Source organism: Azolla caroliniana, unplaced genomic scaffold (assembly GCF_043228905.1).
Source record: "Azolla caroliniana isolate FFs.n. ecotype wild unplaced genomic scaffold, voAzoCaro1.0.p SCAF_9, whole genome shotgun sequence".
Taxonomy (NCBI): domain Eukaryota; kingdom Viridiplantae; phylum Streptophyta; class Polypodiopsida; order Salviniales; family Salviniaceae; genus Azolla; species Azolla caroliniana.
Genome location: NW_028230444.1, coordinates 6,583,302 through 6,599,067, shown reverse-complemented (window position 1 = coordinate 6,599,067; position 15,766 = coordinate 6,583,302). Strand labels below are relative to the sequence as shown.

The window sequence follows — 15,766 nt, the reverse complement described above, 5'->3', positions numbered from 1 at the left end:
TCTCACCTTGAAATCAACTCAAAGTCTCAACCATTCCTTTCACGGTGCTTGCACAATCTCCATATTATCTCTATATTTTAGCGTTCGTGTTGTTATCTGTGGGACATAAGGGACAAGGTGTGAAAGGAGTCAAAGGATAAAGTGCGAAAAGGGACGCGTAGGACAAGTATGAAAGGGAGAAAAGAGCCGAGCACTGGCAGCGGAGGGTAGAAAGCTGATTATCAAGAGGAAGTAGTTGGAACGCGCCGAAGGTTTGATCATCCTTGAAAAGTCCTCACTTTGGATCATTGCCATCACCCCTACCAATTTTTCACCTTGGGGACACCAAGATGTTGCAAGAATTTGTGAGAAGGGCGTGAATTATGTATTAAGCTTTATGTGCAATGAGATTTGATTTGGCAAATATGTACATAGGGATGTATGTATAAGAACTAAGCTTGCATTGGTCAGCACAATCTACAACATATCAACTACACCACAAACCAATACATGTTGGCCTTCCTATAATTGATTAATTCCATTATGCATACCATCTTAATGTCAAGAACTTGATATCCCCTTTGACCTTAATGTGACAATGGGCTATTTGAATGACTAGAATCATCCTTCTAAATTATCACATTCACTATTCTAAACCTAGAATCTAAGTTAGTTAGAGACCTAAATTTCTTGCATATCCCCCATGGAAGCAAATGTGGCATTAGCCAAAAAATTCCTTGTTCTTTGTTACAATTGATAATTAGGTGCTCACCCAAGCAACAAAAACATGGATCTTTCCACCTAACTTTATCTTGTTGTTCTGGGGTCAAAACAAAGTTAAGCTTCTTACTAAAAAGGTTTAATGACAACCTATTTCTGCTTGTCAATCATAATTTCATTGGTAAATGAGTCATGCATTAATTTTTTATACCTATTTCAACTAACTAAAGCCTTGCCAACACTAATGAAGGTTTTAGCTTTCCCCTACGTTGTGATTTAACTTTCACGGTTTCTTATAGTTGTATACCAAATAACAATTGAAGAGATTCCATAAGGCTTAAAAGCAAATTGATGTGCTTGCTAATAATAACGTACCACTTTAGGTATGAACAATGTCATGATGCTCATTGACAAATTCATGCACATATAAGTTTGTTTGAGTGAGTAAAAACCAATTGTTACATGACTTAGTACACTCATCTAGAGAGATAAATTTTGTGCATCGTTAAAAAGTTTCGTCCACCATTTGTGAATTACATCTTGTACGTTAAATGAGGCATGTTCAATATGGGTTTGATCATTATTGACCTCGCACAATTAGAAGGTTCACTCTCATTTGACAAGTGATCGATAAACAATGTCATCATTGGAATTGAAACATTGCCGATATATGTGAAGGGTTTCAAATCTTTTATGGAATCCATGGGTTCATGCGATTCCAATAGGTTGGTAATGAAGTTAGGATTGCTAGATGTGCCAACTCAATTTCCAATACTCAGGGTTACATTTGATGGGGCGGATAGTCTAATTGTTGTCAATCTTTCTCAATCATGTTAGTGATTAGAATTGACAACAAAAATCCTTATGAACTATTGGGGAAACATTATGCATGCTTATTGTATAATTATGTTTACCACATGAGACTTAACCAACATAGAATAAACCATATATTTAGTAGAAAACATTTAACATGTTATGTATTTTAGGATTATGCCTCTCTAACTCATTCCTTTAGATAATACATCCAAACTATTTCATTGAAAGTTGCATGAAACATACACTAATATGATAATATAAGTCATGATAGTTTATTGGATAAAACCTACAATAGACAAAGGAGTCTAAATGTTCAAGATGCTTGGGTGGTATATAACTTATTGGGATTTTTTTATGTCTATTTCTTAACTATTTAGATTATGTGAACTTATCTATACCTTGCAGGGTGTACAAGAATGCTGTTGGAAATAAACACACACACACACACACCCAACCGTGCTCATACACATGCACACATAATGTTACTTGTAATTCACATACGCATAAATGTTACCCTAAATTTACTGTCATTCAAGAAAATAGTGATGGTGATATGGGTTTATAGTTATATTTTCTTATGGGCTTATTTGATAAAAAGAAATGAACAAGTACTAATAATCAAGAAGTTATTAGTTTCATGTATGGACACACGTGTTACATGGAATGTGTACGATTCAAATTCTCTTACTTCAATCAATTTGAACTTGGAAGGCTGACTTGATGAAATGGACATGGCCATGCAACATCAATGATGATAAGTTGGTGGAAACGACAACAACAGATGTAGCAAATATGATGGAGACAACACAAGTTATTAAGAATAGCTTTAAACCAATGTCACAAGCTCCTTATATTCTGTCTCTCTTAATACAAGAATAGAGACATCTAGAAGAATAGATGATGATGATTAACAAAGGTGCAAACACTTGTCCTCACATCCACGAGAGATGTCCTTGTGTAGTATCTCCTATTTCCACCGAAGGACACCTTAGAATGGCCCCATGACACTTTTGGTCATGACAAATTACCAAGTAATTATAGTCCATTTGGAGTGTTAATGACCAAATCATGAAGATCATTACTCACCATGTCTAATATACAACCAAATACATCTCATGGACTTGTCACAACCTCTAATCATTGCACTACATGCCTTAAGACCAATCCCAAAATTATTTAGGAAACCTAGAGGTTTTATTGTCATTTAAAAATGTATGACATGAAGTCACCCATGGGCCATACTTGTGTCGATGGTTTATCTAATATGCTGATTTTGGCCTCATCTATCTCTAGCTGTTATATTGTCGCATCAAAGTCATAAACTTGAGAGAACCCAAGTTCGATCCACATCCCATAGATCACAACTAAACTCTTGCGGAAATTAGAAAGAAAGATATACCTTGGTATCACACACAGAAACAATGGGTGAAAAGAAAAAAGTTAACTAGAAAAAAAGCCACATTAAGTTTAATGGACACCAGGCAAGGCACATCAATTTCATCCTCAAAAGTATCAGTTTGCACCAAATCCAACTCAAAGTCAAAATCAGTGAGCACGTTTTAAAGCATGTCAAGTTTTAATGTCCAAACAAAACATGAACAAAAATACAAATATCAAAACAAAGATTACAACACCACAAGTATTCTGAAGTAAGAGTAACTTCTTATTCCATCAATGTTGACTGACATCATCGTTTTCATGGGAGATATGATCCCACTTTCATGTCATAGAAAAATATATCATGTGATGATTAAATGTTGTTACAAACTCATTTCAGAGATGAAGTTCACCTTCCTCAAACTCATAATACACTTTCAGAAGTGATGTTAACATTCACTGCTTCGTCAAATAATGCTGCTGCAATATTTGGTTCCATTAATGTGAAGCTCACACAACTTCGGTTTGCATAACGCATGGCTACCAGGTATGAAGTTGACCCGACGCAACATTTGTTCCCATTTTGAGATGGTTTTAGACTGCCATGGACCATGTAACAGCGATAATCATCATTTCAGATGATCAAGGTAATTACCATAATGCTATCATGATATGATCATTTCGGCACCGAGACAATCTACTTGTTATAATGTGCCCTCCTGATCATTTAACTACAGCCATAGCTCATTCTGTATTTGTGATCATATCTGACCCTTCACACGAGTATGGTACAAGAGATATTTACATGAGCAGCATAATTTCAGATCTTTATAGGATGAAGCTTTCAGGGGTCACATGATGCTGCCATCTTTTTACATTATAGTTGTATATGATCCTTAATGATGCAATCCATCATCTTGCAACTAATATGATTGCCAAATTGTTGAGTATGATCCTTTATGATATAATGCATTATCTCACCACTCTGATGGTTTGTTACATGAATTCATCATCTGTACTATCATCAATCTCAATGATTTTAGTTCTTTTTGCTGGTAAGACATTGTTTGCAATAGTATTCACTGTTTTTACTGATCTAAGCTTAGGTAAATTTCTGCTCTTCATAGAAAGCAAGGGTCTGCCTGTTTCAGAGTAAACAGCTTTCGGCATAGAACAAGGAATTATAGAGTGAGGCATCTGTGTAGTCTGAGGAACACTTCTAAGTTCTTGTCTTCCTTTCAAAAGCTTATTCTCTGGAGCTTTTAAAACTGGGGTGCATGAATCAATCGGAACAAGTTTTCCATCAACTTGGCAAGTGAAAACAAAGGATACCTATAAAAGGAAGACGCAAAGAGCAATTGGAACTCACCTTTGGACAAATACATAGTATTGCAACATTCTCTTGGTATCATAATTGTTTTCAAATTTGGACAAGTAAAAAACCCTAAATCCAACTAAACTGGAATGCTTATGGATATTTGGAGAAATAAAAATATGTAATAAGAAGTATTTTAGATTATTTTTCCAAATATCCAGTAGGCATTGTCAGACTAACCAACTGAATAGAGAAACTAACCTCATTACCAGCAGCAGCCTGAAAAATCACATCAGGCACTGTGCTAGGATGTGAGTGATGGCCCCAGTTCCTCAACTCTTCTTCCAGAGGAGATCCAATCTAAATCTCAACAACATAACAAATACTCCTTACTTGGGACTTATTATTCGTTGATAGAATCTATTTACAATTTCCATTGTTAAAATTTTCTTTACTTAGGAAATGTGATTATTCATCATTATCATTCATTTCTTGTGTTGTTTGACATATACTTCCTTTAGAAGGTATTTGTCGTCATTGTTACTATCCATGTGTTGTTTTCTTTGTTTAACAAACACTTGGGATTATTATTCATTGTAATTATGCATCACCTGCTTTTCCCAGGATCTTTGCCTATCCAAACAGCCTGCTACATCTGCAAATGCTCCAACATCACCAAATGGACATTCTAGAGTTCCCTCATGATTGTTAAGATTCGCATCATCACTTGCTACTTCGCAACGTTTGCAATTCAAGTTCTCATGAATGATTGACCTGGTTAAAAATGAATAATTTCTGTATATTTAACACTTGAAGCGTATGAACACGGCAGAAGTATTGTATAATCAGGCATGGGGATAATTTACCCAACATTATCACGTAGACTGAAAAGGTCTCTTAGATCCTCTGATGAAAGCCAGCAGCTACCCTGGTTAAGATGCAATCAGATTTAAATTCAAAAGTATTGTTATAAAAGTTAGCGAAAAGCTCTGAAATACCTTAGTGTTTCCATAAATGCCCCTAAGTTTTGGTTATTTCCCCAATGCAGTGAATCCGCAAAAGAGAGAAAACGGGAATAAATGACCATAAAATTGCTCGAATAGTACATCTTATTGCAAGAGAGATGTTTACCAAGGGGTATATGAGGAAACGATTAGAATTAGAATTAGAATTTTTATCGTCATAAAGAGGCCAATTTTGACCTATGGGACTAGAGTATACATATGTTCTTGATATGTGTCTCCTTCCTAAAAAGGGGTATTCATACATTAAAGCACAAAGTTTCTATGTTTGAATAAAGCATACACATATGAGCTCAACCTTCTTGGTGGTGTCTTAAGTATGGCACTTAAGTTATCACTCCCTCTTAGTATGTCAACATATCTTGAATGAATTGCACTATATGTCGAGCATGTGAAGAGCAAGTGATAGTCATCCTCTACCATGCCTTCATTGCATGCTTTACATGTCTTCAAATTCGTTATATTTTGATACCATGATACAACTTCAATACCTAACTTGTGAGATCGAGTGCGAAGTAGTGTAAGGCTCTACGAGCATTACTCCTCATATTGGTAATGAGATAAGGTTGGATATGATCAATAGGCATTGTTGCTTTATATTGAGACCAACATTAAGGGTTGACATTTGCAATGTAGTATTCTAGCTCTGTCCTCTTGGCATCTCGACTCTTCATCCTTAATGATCCCTTTCCTCAATCATTACATAATGCATAGCATTGCCCAAAAGCTCTAAAAGATCATCCACACCCCATCTTCTAAACCATTTCCTTATGTCAACAACCCAACCGGATGAGAGAATCTCACTTTCATAATTCTTTTGTAGCTTACATCCAACATTCCAAGCAAGATTTGATAATTGATGATTCGACATATTCTTGACTTAATGATAATGATAAGGAGCATTTAGACTAATTTTTCCAAAAAATGAACTAAATACATTGTATATTTCTTCCGAACCTGAGGATGACTATCATCCATCTGTTGATGCTCAACAACTTTCTGCAAGCCCTCTTTAGATAGCTGACGTTCGAAAACCTAGATGATACACAATAATTGACTAAAAACGTACAAATACAAACATTTACATGATATAGAAAATTTAGGAGACAACTGAGTACCTTTTCTTCAATTGTTCCTGCTGCAAGAAACCTGTAGATGAAGACTCTCTTCTTCTGCCCATCTCTCCACACACGCGCAGCTGCCTAGGCACCAACATACGAGTTATCATAAGAAACACATTGATATAATAAGCGTTTGCTTCATATCAGTATTTTCTGGAAGTTAAAAACACCAATATGTTTGAAGTGTACAGACCTGTTTGTCATTTGCTGGATTCCAGTCAGGATCAAACAGAACTAATCTATTTCCACCAATTAGGTTCAAACCACATCCCCCAGCTTTGCTGCTCAAAAGGAATGCGAACTCATCCTATCATGATAACAATATACAAATCATTTTTCTACAATCTTTAAACAGTTTTAGCATTGTTACATTTTGGTTTTGGAAAGCTAAAAGTTTCTAAATTGTTTCTAGTTACCTGCAGTGGATCATTGAATCTCTGGACCAGCTTCTGCCTCTTGCTGATGGAAGTTGTCCCATCAAGTTTCACATATGGATAGTTTCTTTCACGGCATAACTGAGCAAAAAGCTCCAAGGTCTAGGCACATAGCAGATGCAAAAAAAATACCCTCAACATAAGACAAAAATAAATACTGGGTATGTAACTATCACTCAACAAATATTTTAAGGAGCAGTTTAACCAGCCTGTGTATAATTTGAAACAAGCACAATCCGGTCATTTGTGGTCTGTCTGAGCTTTGCAAGTAATTGTGCAAGTACACTCATCTTTCCTGATAGCTCAATCCAGCTTCCATCAACTCCACTCCATGATCCTTTCCTACAAAGAAAATAGGTTTATGCATAACATCGAAGAATAGATACAAGAAATATGAATAAAGAACTGTTCTGCAAGAGTAATACCTTCCAGAAAACATTTCAGAAGGAAAATAATCTAGGCAGTTTTCAAAGCCTGCTGCATTTGATCCACCAGATCGAACTGTATCGTAAATGAGCTGCAAGAACAAAGTGTCATATAATCAAGACACAAAGGAAAATTGTCCCTCACACAATAAACGTTGGGAGAGAGCCAAATCAAAAGTTGTCAAGATGACAGAATTCTGGCCACATGTTTTCATGTATAAAAGTTTCAAATATGGTGGTGTAAACCTTGTTTGAAACTATCTCTATGTTTACTTGCAAATTACACAGAAGCAGCAACTTCAAGATGATCTTCTGACTCCAATGTTTATCATCATTCTAGAGAATTAAATAGATCAAAGTCTATGCTAAAAAATCTTTCACTATCTCCAATTTTAGCATTTTGATAAACTGACCTTATTTTAAACTTAAACAGATCTTACAAAACAAGTCAACGTACTTTTGGATGGTTGCACAGCTTTTTTAAAGCTAGAATAGAAGACAACACACGTGCTCGTTTTGTATTATCTTGCAGTACTTGACGAACCTGGAAAAGTTCATGCAAAATGTTTGAGGTTAGCTAAACGAAAATGTGAAGCCTGATTTTTTGTTTAATAAATACTTACATTCTTTGAATGAATAAAATGTCGATAAAGCTTTTCTTGAAGTTCAGTCAATTTGCAGCATACAATCTCAACTATCTGAAAAAAATGAATGGTATGTTATCTATCGATCCTAAGTTACAATTGATTGGATTTAGTTTAAATCTGCACGAAAATAATGTGATGTGTATTACCTTGGGGGGTAGATGATTGGATAAAAGGGCATTTGTTCTCCGTAAAATGAACTGTACAAGGATGGAAGGTTGGAACATGAGCTTATAAGCACATATAAATTTGGTATCAACATACTCTAACCATTGAATAAAACATTGTTGTATACCTGATTGACTTTCTCACTTAGCTCAGAAGACCTTTCAGAACCCTTAGTTCTCTCCTCTTCAGTTGCATTTGGTTCACGGCCATTAAGAATGGGCATCTACTAGATGTATCATGTTAAAGGCTCATTCAGTTAGTTTAGATATTGCAAGCAGGCAAATCTCACATTAGCAGCAGGATGTGCCCTCACTAACCTCAAAGTACCGACGGAATGCAGATGCACTCCCAAGAATGCCTGGATTTGTAAAATTCACCATAGAAAAGAACTCCTCTAAATCATTCTGTACAAATTTAAGTTAGTGGCAAATTGAATATTTCAAAAAATGACATTCCGTTGTCAATAAATTACCTGCATAGGTGTTCCAGATAGCAACACACGCCTTCGACAATGCAAACTTGCTAAAGCCTGCACCCAATGTTATAGAAATTGGAGGGAAATAAGCTTGGCCAAGAGAAGAACATCAGTTGGATTTCATAATAATTAAATAGTTTTGAGTGGGTCACTGAATCTGACCTTGTTAATACATGTCTGATCATTTTTCAATCGATGAGCTTCATCGCAAATCAGCAAGTCACAACTTCCTGGCTGCTGAAATTTCTTTGCATGCATTCTGAAGGTTTCATATGACAAGATAAGAACCTGAAAATAAGAGCTACCATTAAAATCATATATATGAATGGGTGCTCCATGGGAATTGTTGTGCTTTGTAAGTCACAACCAATGTAACTACATATATAGAACCAACCAACAATGATTGTGACATCTATAATATATTCACATGTGGCACATTTCAGGGACAAGAACAAAATGACCATTCCCCATTACTAAATAGGACCACTAACAAGGGAAAGAGATTGTAGGAGACGAGAAAATAGGATAGCCGAGAGGAAGCTGAAAAGTACTATTATTTCTCTATATGATCTTTTAACATTAATAAATCATGCACATAGAATGGCATCAATGCATCATACTCAGTCATTTGTCCATATAAATGGTGGCAGCTACCATTATTTGTGTGCTTGTGGCTTTTATAGGACAAGGAATCTTCGATACATAGCTGATTTGGCGTGAGTACATCCTCTTGAACCAGAGGAAACAGGATCACTAGCCACCAAGGCAGGCCACGGTGGTTGCTTCATTGCCAAGAGTGTCTTGAATCAAAAACTAAATCATTTTCGGGGTGTAACACCCCCAGTTCACCACTTGGTCTTTTTAAATGACATTGATTGGGTTTGTGTGGTATTACAAATCAAAAACTAATTATAAGTGAATGTTAAGATTAAAATGAAGCAAATGGTTTAAGGTTCCTTAATCACACTGATCACCTCTGAGCAAAGGATAGAGATGAACATAAATTACCATTGGCATCCCATACCACAGGATATTACCTAATGTTACACCTTGGAAGTTGAGAGGAACAGATCCGAAAGATGTTACATTGCCACACCAATAGAGTTTCAACAATACCTCAACAACACCTCAAGATGTTGTAATGAAGGAGGTGGCAAGTTCCCTCTATTTAGCCCACCTCCTTCGGCTCCCAGGTCACCACTGTTCCTGCAAGTCATCGATCCTTATGGGTTTGTCCCAAGTCCTAGGATAACTGGTTCTCCACTTACACTACCCTTACCATTGAATTAGACCCTAAAGTTATGCATATAACACATGGCCCCAAGTAATGTTGTATTGCTTGGTGTGGAGCAAGACAACATTCAACAAGAAATATGCCACTTTGCCAAAAAAGCTGTTGTGGCTGACCCTTAGTGCTCAGATGGTAAAGGCTAAAATATTGGTCCATAGTTGCTGTGTCAAGGAAATTAATAAGGCCTTGATTCTCTTGGCTAGTGTGAATCTCGTTGGTTTCGTTTTTACAAAATTGAACAGGCCGGTGGAGGGTGGGGGAAGGAACAGGTTGAGTAACATGGTGCTTCGGTAGAGTTTCAAGAGATACCCGTTGTTGAAAAGGCGGAGCCATGGACAAGTATTTTATGGTTCTGGCATAGCATTTTTAATGCTTCATATTCCTGCATATGATGAGCCTTAGCGATCACAGGTTAAAGGCTGAAATATTGGTTCATAGTTGCTGTCTCAAGGAAATTAATAAGGCCTTGATTCTCTTGGCTAGTGTGAATCTCGTTGTTTTCGTTTTTACAAAATTAAACAGGGCGGTGGAGGGTGGGGGGAAGGAACAGGTTGAGTATCATGGTGTTACGGTAAAGTTTCAAGAGACACGCGTTGCTGAAAAGGCGGAGCCATGGACAAGTATTTTATGGTTCTGGCATAGCATTGTTAGTGCTTCATATTCACATTGTATTTCTACCACTTATTGGGGCCCTGCCATATGCCAGCAAGTAAACGTTAAATAATTTTTCTGGATGTCATTAAATTCATTTAGATTATGTACCTGATACAAACTTCGAGGAGCCAAAAATCCAGCAATACCAGATATTACATCTGCCCGAGTTGACTCACAAAGTGCCAGCACCCGAACTTGTCCTACAAGCCACTTCTCAATCTCCGATTCCCAGTTACTAACAAGACTTGTAGGTGTAACAATTAAAACTTTTTGTGCAATAGGAGAACCATCAAAACCCTGCTTCAGAAGGGTCCAGAGCAGTGTAATTGATTGCAACGTCTTCCCTAAACTGTAATAGAATGTGTCACTCATTAGGAAAATATGAACCTATGCAAAAGAACTGATTGCAGCAGATACACTTACCCCATGTCATCTGCAAGTATGCATCCTGCAAGCTGATTATCAGATTTGGAGAAGTCTCGAAGACCTGCAACACATTCAAACATAAATTGCACACCTTCCCTGCAAGAGAGAATAAATGTTTTCTAAGGCATATGATCTTTAAAAGGAAATATTTGATAGCCATCAGAAATAACTAAAGCTAAGATAAATCCAACCAAAGGTTCATTCAAGCTCTTGACCTTATAAAAATCTTGTCAAAATAACGGTTCACAATTAAAATAATGCAATGCGTACGATTGATTATTTTTCCTATTGGTATACATTCACAAGTTGGTGCACAAACACTTTTTGAAAACATGGCACTTGAGAGAGAAAGGGATCTCTATAGGATAATGATTTTGTGGTTAATGGATCTGATGGAGTGTACCTAATGTTCTATATACCTTTATACAAGCAAAATATTCTGGAGTTCCAAAATTGTATTACAAGTGCGCGTAAAACTACACTGGCAGAGAAGTCAATGTTTAGAAGGATAGATTTTGTCAACTACTTCATGCATCACATTGATTACATGCTATGGAGAGTTTTTGAAAGACACCATTTTGGATCATCTATTTCTGGCCCCTTATCTAATGGAAGATTATTCACTCAGCCTATTATTTGACACATGTGACAATACTAAATACTTAGAGCTTAATCCGGTTCAAACAAGTTGATTTAATGCATGATTTGAAGTTGAGTTTTGACTCAAAAATTGCGACAATTGCTATCAAATTCAATCAGAAAACATGGATTCTGCAAAGAACAGCCTAGCTTAATGGAAGTTTTGAGGGCTACTGGTAGTCATCAGTGACAGACCATACACTTTAGTTTATACTCTACAGCACATTGTTTGGCAGATGCAGCAGTAAGTTGAAACTTAATCATCTTTGAAAGTACAAACCTGTATATTTAATGCATTTGTTTAAGATAATGATTTTACATCTTCACCTCCACGATCCTGATCAATGTCATTTGGATCAATTCATGCAATACCAAAATTTGCCACTGCAATCTTCACATCATGACTCTTTTCAAGGAGATTCTGCACCTTTACTTCATCAATAATTATGTCAGTTGGTATGATGAAGACTGTCGTGATACAGGGATAAACCCTAAACGCATAGTAACTGGGGAGATTTGTACACATAACCAAGCAAGAGCAACCTTCCAATGCCTTGTGAGAAAGAAGAGGTTGTATTTGGCCAAATTTGAAACAAGTGTACTGTTTGTTCCTAGGACAAGAGAGTAAAAGTGCATGGAAAATATTTAATGAGAGGCAACCTACCACACAACTGACCTCACCTCAGGTGTGACATGAATATGCAGAAGTACTCTATAATATCACCCACATGAATCTATCTTTTGACTCCACAAGATGTAAAAACACCATTGATTGGTTACAATTTGTTAAAACCCAAGATCATGATGGATTGGTAGGTGATCTAACTATTTCTGTGACACATGCTACCGTTGCTAGCACATATATTTAATACAGTTGTGTGAAGATCTCCCAACTCCTTGGACAGAACATACCATTGTGCCAATCTTCAAGGGTGGAAACCCCATGATGCCAAGCAATTATAAAACAATCATGATTGGACATTACTTGGCTAAACTATGTGGTTCAATCCTAGAGTCAGTATTGAGTGTATGGGCGGGCAGAGAGGAATGGCTGCCATTCAGCTAGACCAGCAGGCCTTAGGAAAGGGGTTCACAACTTTGTATCACATATTGACCAACAGAGACCTTACCAAACACAACAGAGCCCATAAAAAGAGGATTTAATGCAGCTTTGTGGATTGCTGAAAGCCTTGAACACTGTACCACATGTTCAGTCATGGAATATCTAGAAGCCCTTGGCGAATGCAAAGCGGAATCTGTGCACTGTGAATCGTTGTCAAGAAAAGTGCAGTCACCAAATGAGTTGTCGGAGGTTGTGGCTAACACTCTCTTGGGTCTCTATATAGATAAGGTATTGCATTACATGGACAGATTTCGGGGTTCAAAGCATGTCTGTCGAGTATAGCCATACAGATATTACTATATGTTGATCACATTGTGCTGATCTCCAACTCTCCGGACAGACTACCAAAACATCTAAACACCTTTAAATCATTATGTAAGGATAAAGTTTTGTTGGTAAACCTAGTTAGAACCAGAATCAAGCATGGGTACCCTAGAGATAATCATTATTGGTATGCTAAAATGCAACAATGGTTTGAATCGCATAGCATAAGAATAGATGCACTACCCCCATTCCAAAATAAGTTGGATTGTCCCCACCTAGACATGGCAAAAGTGAAAAAAAATAGAGTGATCTGAACTGATATTACCCAATTACATAACATAAGAACATGGATCATCTCCACAACATATCTTGATAGGAAGATGGATCATTATAAGGCACGCTCTTTACACAGATCGAAAACGGATTCATCATCAGATCATCTCATATAAACATACATCTAGCTCATGTGTTGCACAGTGATAGGTGTGATAGGCAACTTGCGGACCTCTTCACATCAGTTAGAGATTGAGGTACGCAAGGCCACTACTGAAGGTAATGGAATATGAGGACCTACAATGCTATGGACTGTTCCTGCTAGAACTCAAGTGAAATAAAGAGAAATTGTTAAAAGGACAATAATACAACTGCATAAGCTCATCAATAAAGAACAATCACAACTTTCTTTCCCCCCATCACTTCTGCTCATGCTACAAATCAATCAAGGGCTACATAAGTGGGCTCCCGACTTGGATGATGCAAAGGGGCTACAGTAGATTGGGAAATAGCAATTGTCCTAGCCACACGAACCACGATCTTGCAACCATTGTCATTGCTAGACAAAGGCCATTATCTCCCACCATCATAGTTGTTTCCCTTGCTTTGGAGATCCCTCCATTCAGGATCAACCTCTGGTAGAGATCTTTTGAAGACAAACTATACAATCTATTTGTATTCTTAAGTCAATTTATTTTGAGTTACTTTTTTATGTTAAATTATTTTGGTTTCTTTGTTCTCAAAGAGAAGACAATATTTAAGTTGTAATCTCTTGTTTGGTCTTATAGGCCGTTTTGCCCACTTAAAAGACGTTAATATTCTTTCTTTCTCATATGCTTTTGTATTTTTATGTATGTCTGACTTTCTGACTATCATCTTTATTTCATAGAAAAAAGCTATGACTTCCCTACTCATGTCATTTTTTATATAAGGGTTGGCATAGGCTCACATAGAACCAATGAACCAAGTTGTGTATGACTATGAGTTCTATTTTTATATAGTATTTTCAAAAAGCTGTTTCAATTCTTATGTCATAGACATCCCATAGACATGGTCTCATATAAGAAATTCACCAAAATGGCATTTATCTATTATGACTGAAAGGAGAAATGAAAAACCCAAAAAATATTGTTAGTTCATTGGAACTAATAGCATAGAGAATTTTTAACCAGGATTAAAGGCTGAAAATCCATAATTATTAATTATTCATTAACTATTATAGACTTTGTACTGCATATGATCTACATCCTTGGAAAGGATTTGAGTTTTACCTTTGGTGAGGACGCAAAAACCGGACTAGGCGGGGGTCTACAACAATCGATGTGCATTTTCCATCCATTTCATCATCTGTTTCCCACAAAACAAGTGGCTCAATACCAGGGGGCAGCTCATCCACCTTGTCATCTTCTGTAGCAGGTTGCAAAGGTAAAGGTTCGAGCAAGATATTTGTTATTGGAGACAAAACCCCTCTTGAGGATCCCCATGGTACAAAGCGCTTACGAGCATAGAGGCGTCGCTGAAGTTCTAATCTTTTTTCAGTATTGGCTCCTGGACATGGAGATTTGAAAGGCTTTCTCACTGATTCCACTATGTCTGATACTGACAAAACTTTTGGCAGTAGAGGCTGCCTTTTAACAACCAAATGGCCACTGCAAAAGAGACATGCAGCATATACAAAGTCTAGTTAAGAGTTCAAATATTATCATAACCTCACGAAAGAAAAAACATTCTGTCAAAATTTACTTGAGAATAATTTAATTCTAACCTTAATAAAGAAGCAACTTTTTATGCATTTCAAATACTGAACGAAATGCAATAACTTTATTAAAACAAATCTGATTCTAAGCCCGAGAGATCAGCAACATTTTCTCCTTCTTAAACAGAAGCATTAATGCTATAATAGAAGAAACAAATATCATTCTAACCTTGACAAATCAGTAACATTTTCTACTAATCAAGAGGCTGTGATAAAACACAAAACAAATTTGATACTAGAATCCAGAGATTATCAACCACTTCTACTTCCCAACTACGAAGTGAAATGCAAGAGCATCAATAATGAATTCTAATGTGTAGCCTCAAGAAAGCAGCAAAAAATTTCTACATATCATTGCACGAATGTTTGAGACAAGTCTGCTTCAAAAGACAAGAGATAAGCAATATTGATATCAAATGTCCTTCTAAACTTGAAAATTCACTTGCCATCTATCCAAAAAAATGTGAATATTCATAAATTCTGTTTCTCACCTCAAGAGAGCTGCAACATTTTCTGCTTTCCGATCATCCTCTGGGAAATCCGATTCACAATATCTGTCATCATTGTCATTGTCATCCTCGTTTTCTTTCTCTTCAACAGCGGTCTCGCCACCGTCATCAACATCATCTTCGCAATGTTCCTCGAGTTCCTGCAAGCTGAACACTCGAAAGCAACCAACACCGTCTTCATAGCTTCGCCAGGAAGGACAAAGATATCCGCCTTCTCCTCCATTGGCATCAGGGCACCATTCCAAGGTCTGGATTTCGCAGTTCTCACAGAGGAAGGATCGGGTCCTGGCCATGGATGCAGGCAGGGAAGGATCGAAACGGAAGAGCGAGGAAAG

At 36.9% G+C, this 15,766-nt stretch overlaps 1 protein-coding gene across 1 annotated transcript; it reads right to left on the bottom strand.

Annotated features, from left to right (window-relative positions):
* Positions 1-3,155: 3,155 nt before the first annotated feature.
* LOC147860047 (protein CHROMATIN REMODELING 25-like) lies at positions 3,156-15,765 on the bottom strand. The gene is made up of 21 exons (XM_087324834.1): positions 15,414-15,765; positions 14,438-14,815; positions 10,865-10,963; positions 10,550-10,790; positions 8,659-8,784; positions 8,494-8,550; positions 8,339-8,425; positions 8,149-8,244; positions 8,003-8,053; positions 7,833-7,907; positions 7,667-7,753; positions 7,210-7,301; positions 6,994-7,126; positions 6,767-6,886; positions 6,544-6,657; positions 6,348-6,431; positions 6,187-6,264; positions 5,074-5,135; positions 4,819-4,981; positions 4,469-4,567; positions 3,156-4,224 (listed from the first exon to the last, which is right to left on the bottom strand). The coding sequence occupies exons 1-21, from the start codon at positions 15,722-15,724 to the stop codon at positions 3,889-3,891; spliced, it is 2,889 nt and encodes a 962-aa protein (XP_087180960.1). The 5' UTR covers positions 15,725-15,765; the 3' UTR covers positions 3,156-3,888.
* Position 15,766: the final 1 nt, after the last annotated feature.

Coding starts and splice junctions, on each gene's coding strand:
- LOC147860047 (XM_087324834.1), bottom strand. CDS start 15,724: ATGGCCAGGACCCGATCCTTCCTCTGTGAGAACTGCGAAATCCAGACC. Junction 10,964..14,437: donor TTTTTGCGTCCTCACCAAAG/GTAAAACTCAAA, acceptor TCTCTCTTGCAG/GGAAGGTGTGCAATTTATGT. Junction 10,791..10,864: donor ATACTTGCAGATGACATGGG/GTAAGTGTATCT, acceptor ATTCTATTACAG/TTTAGGGAAGACGTTGCAAT.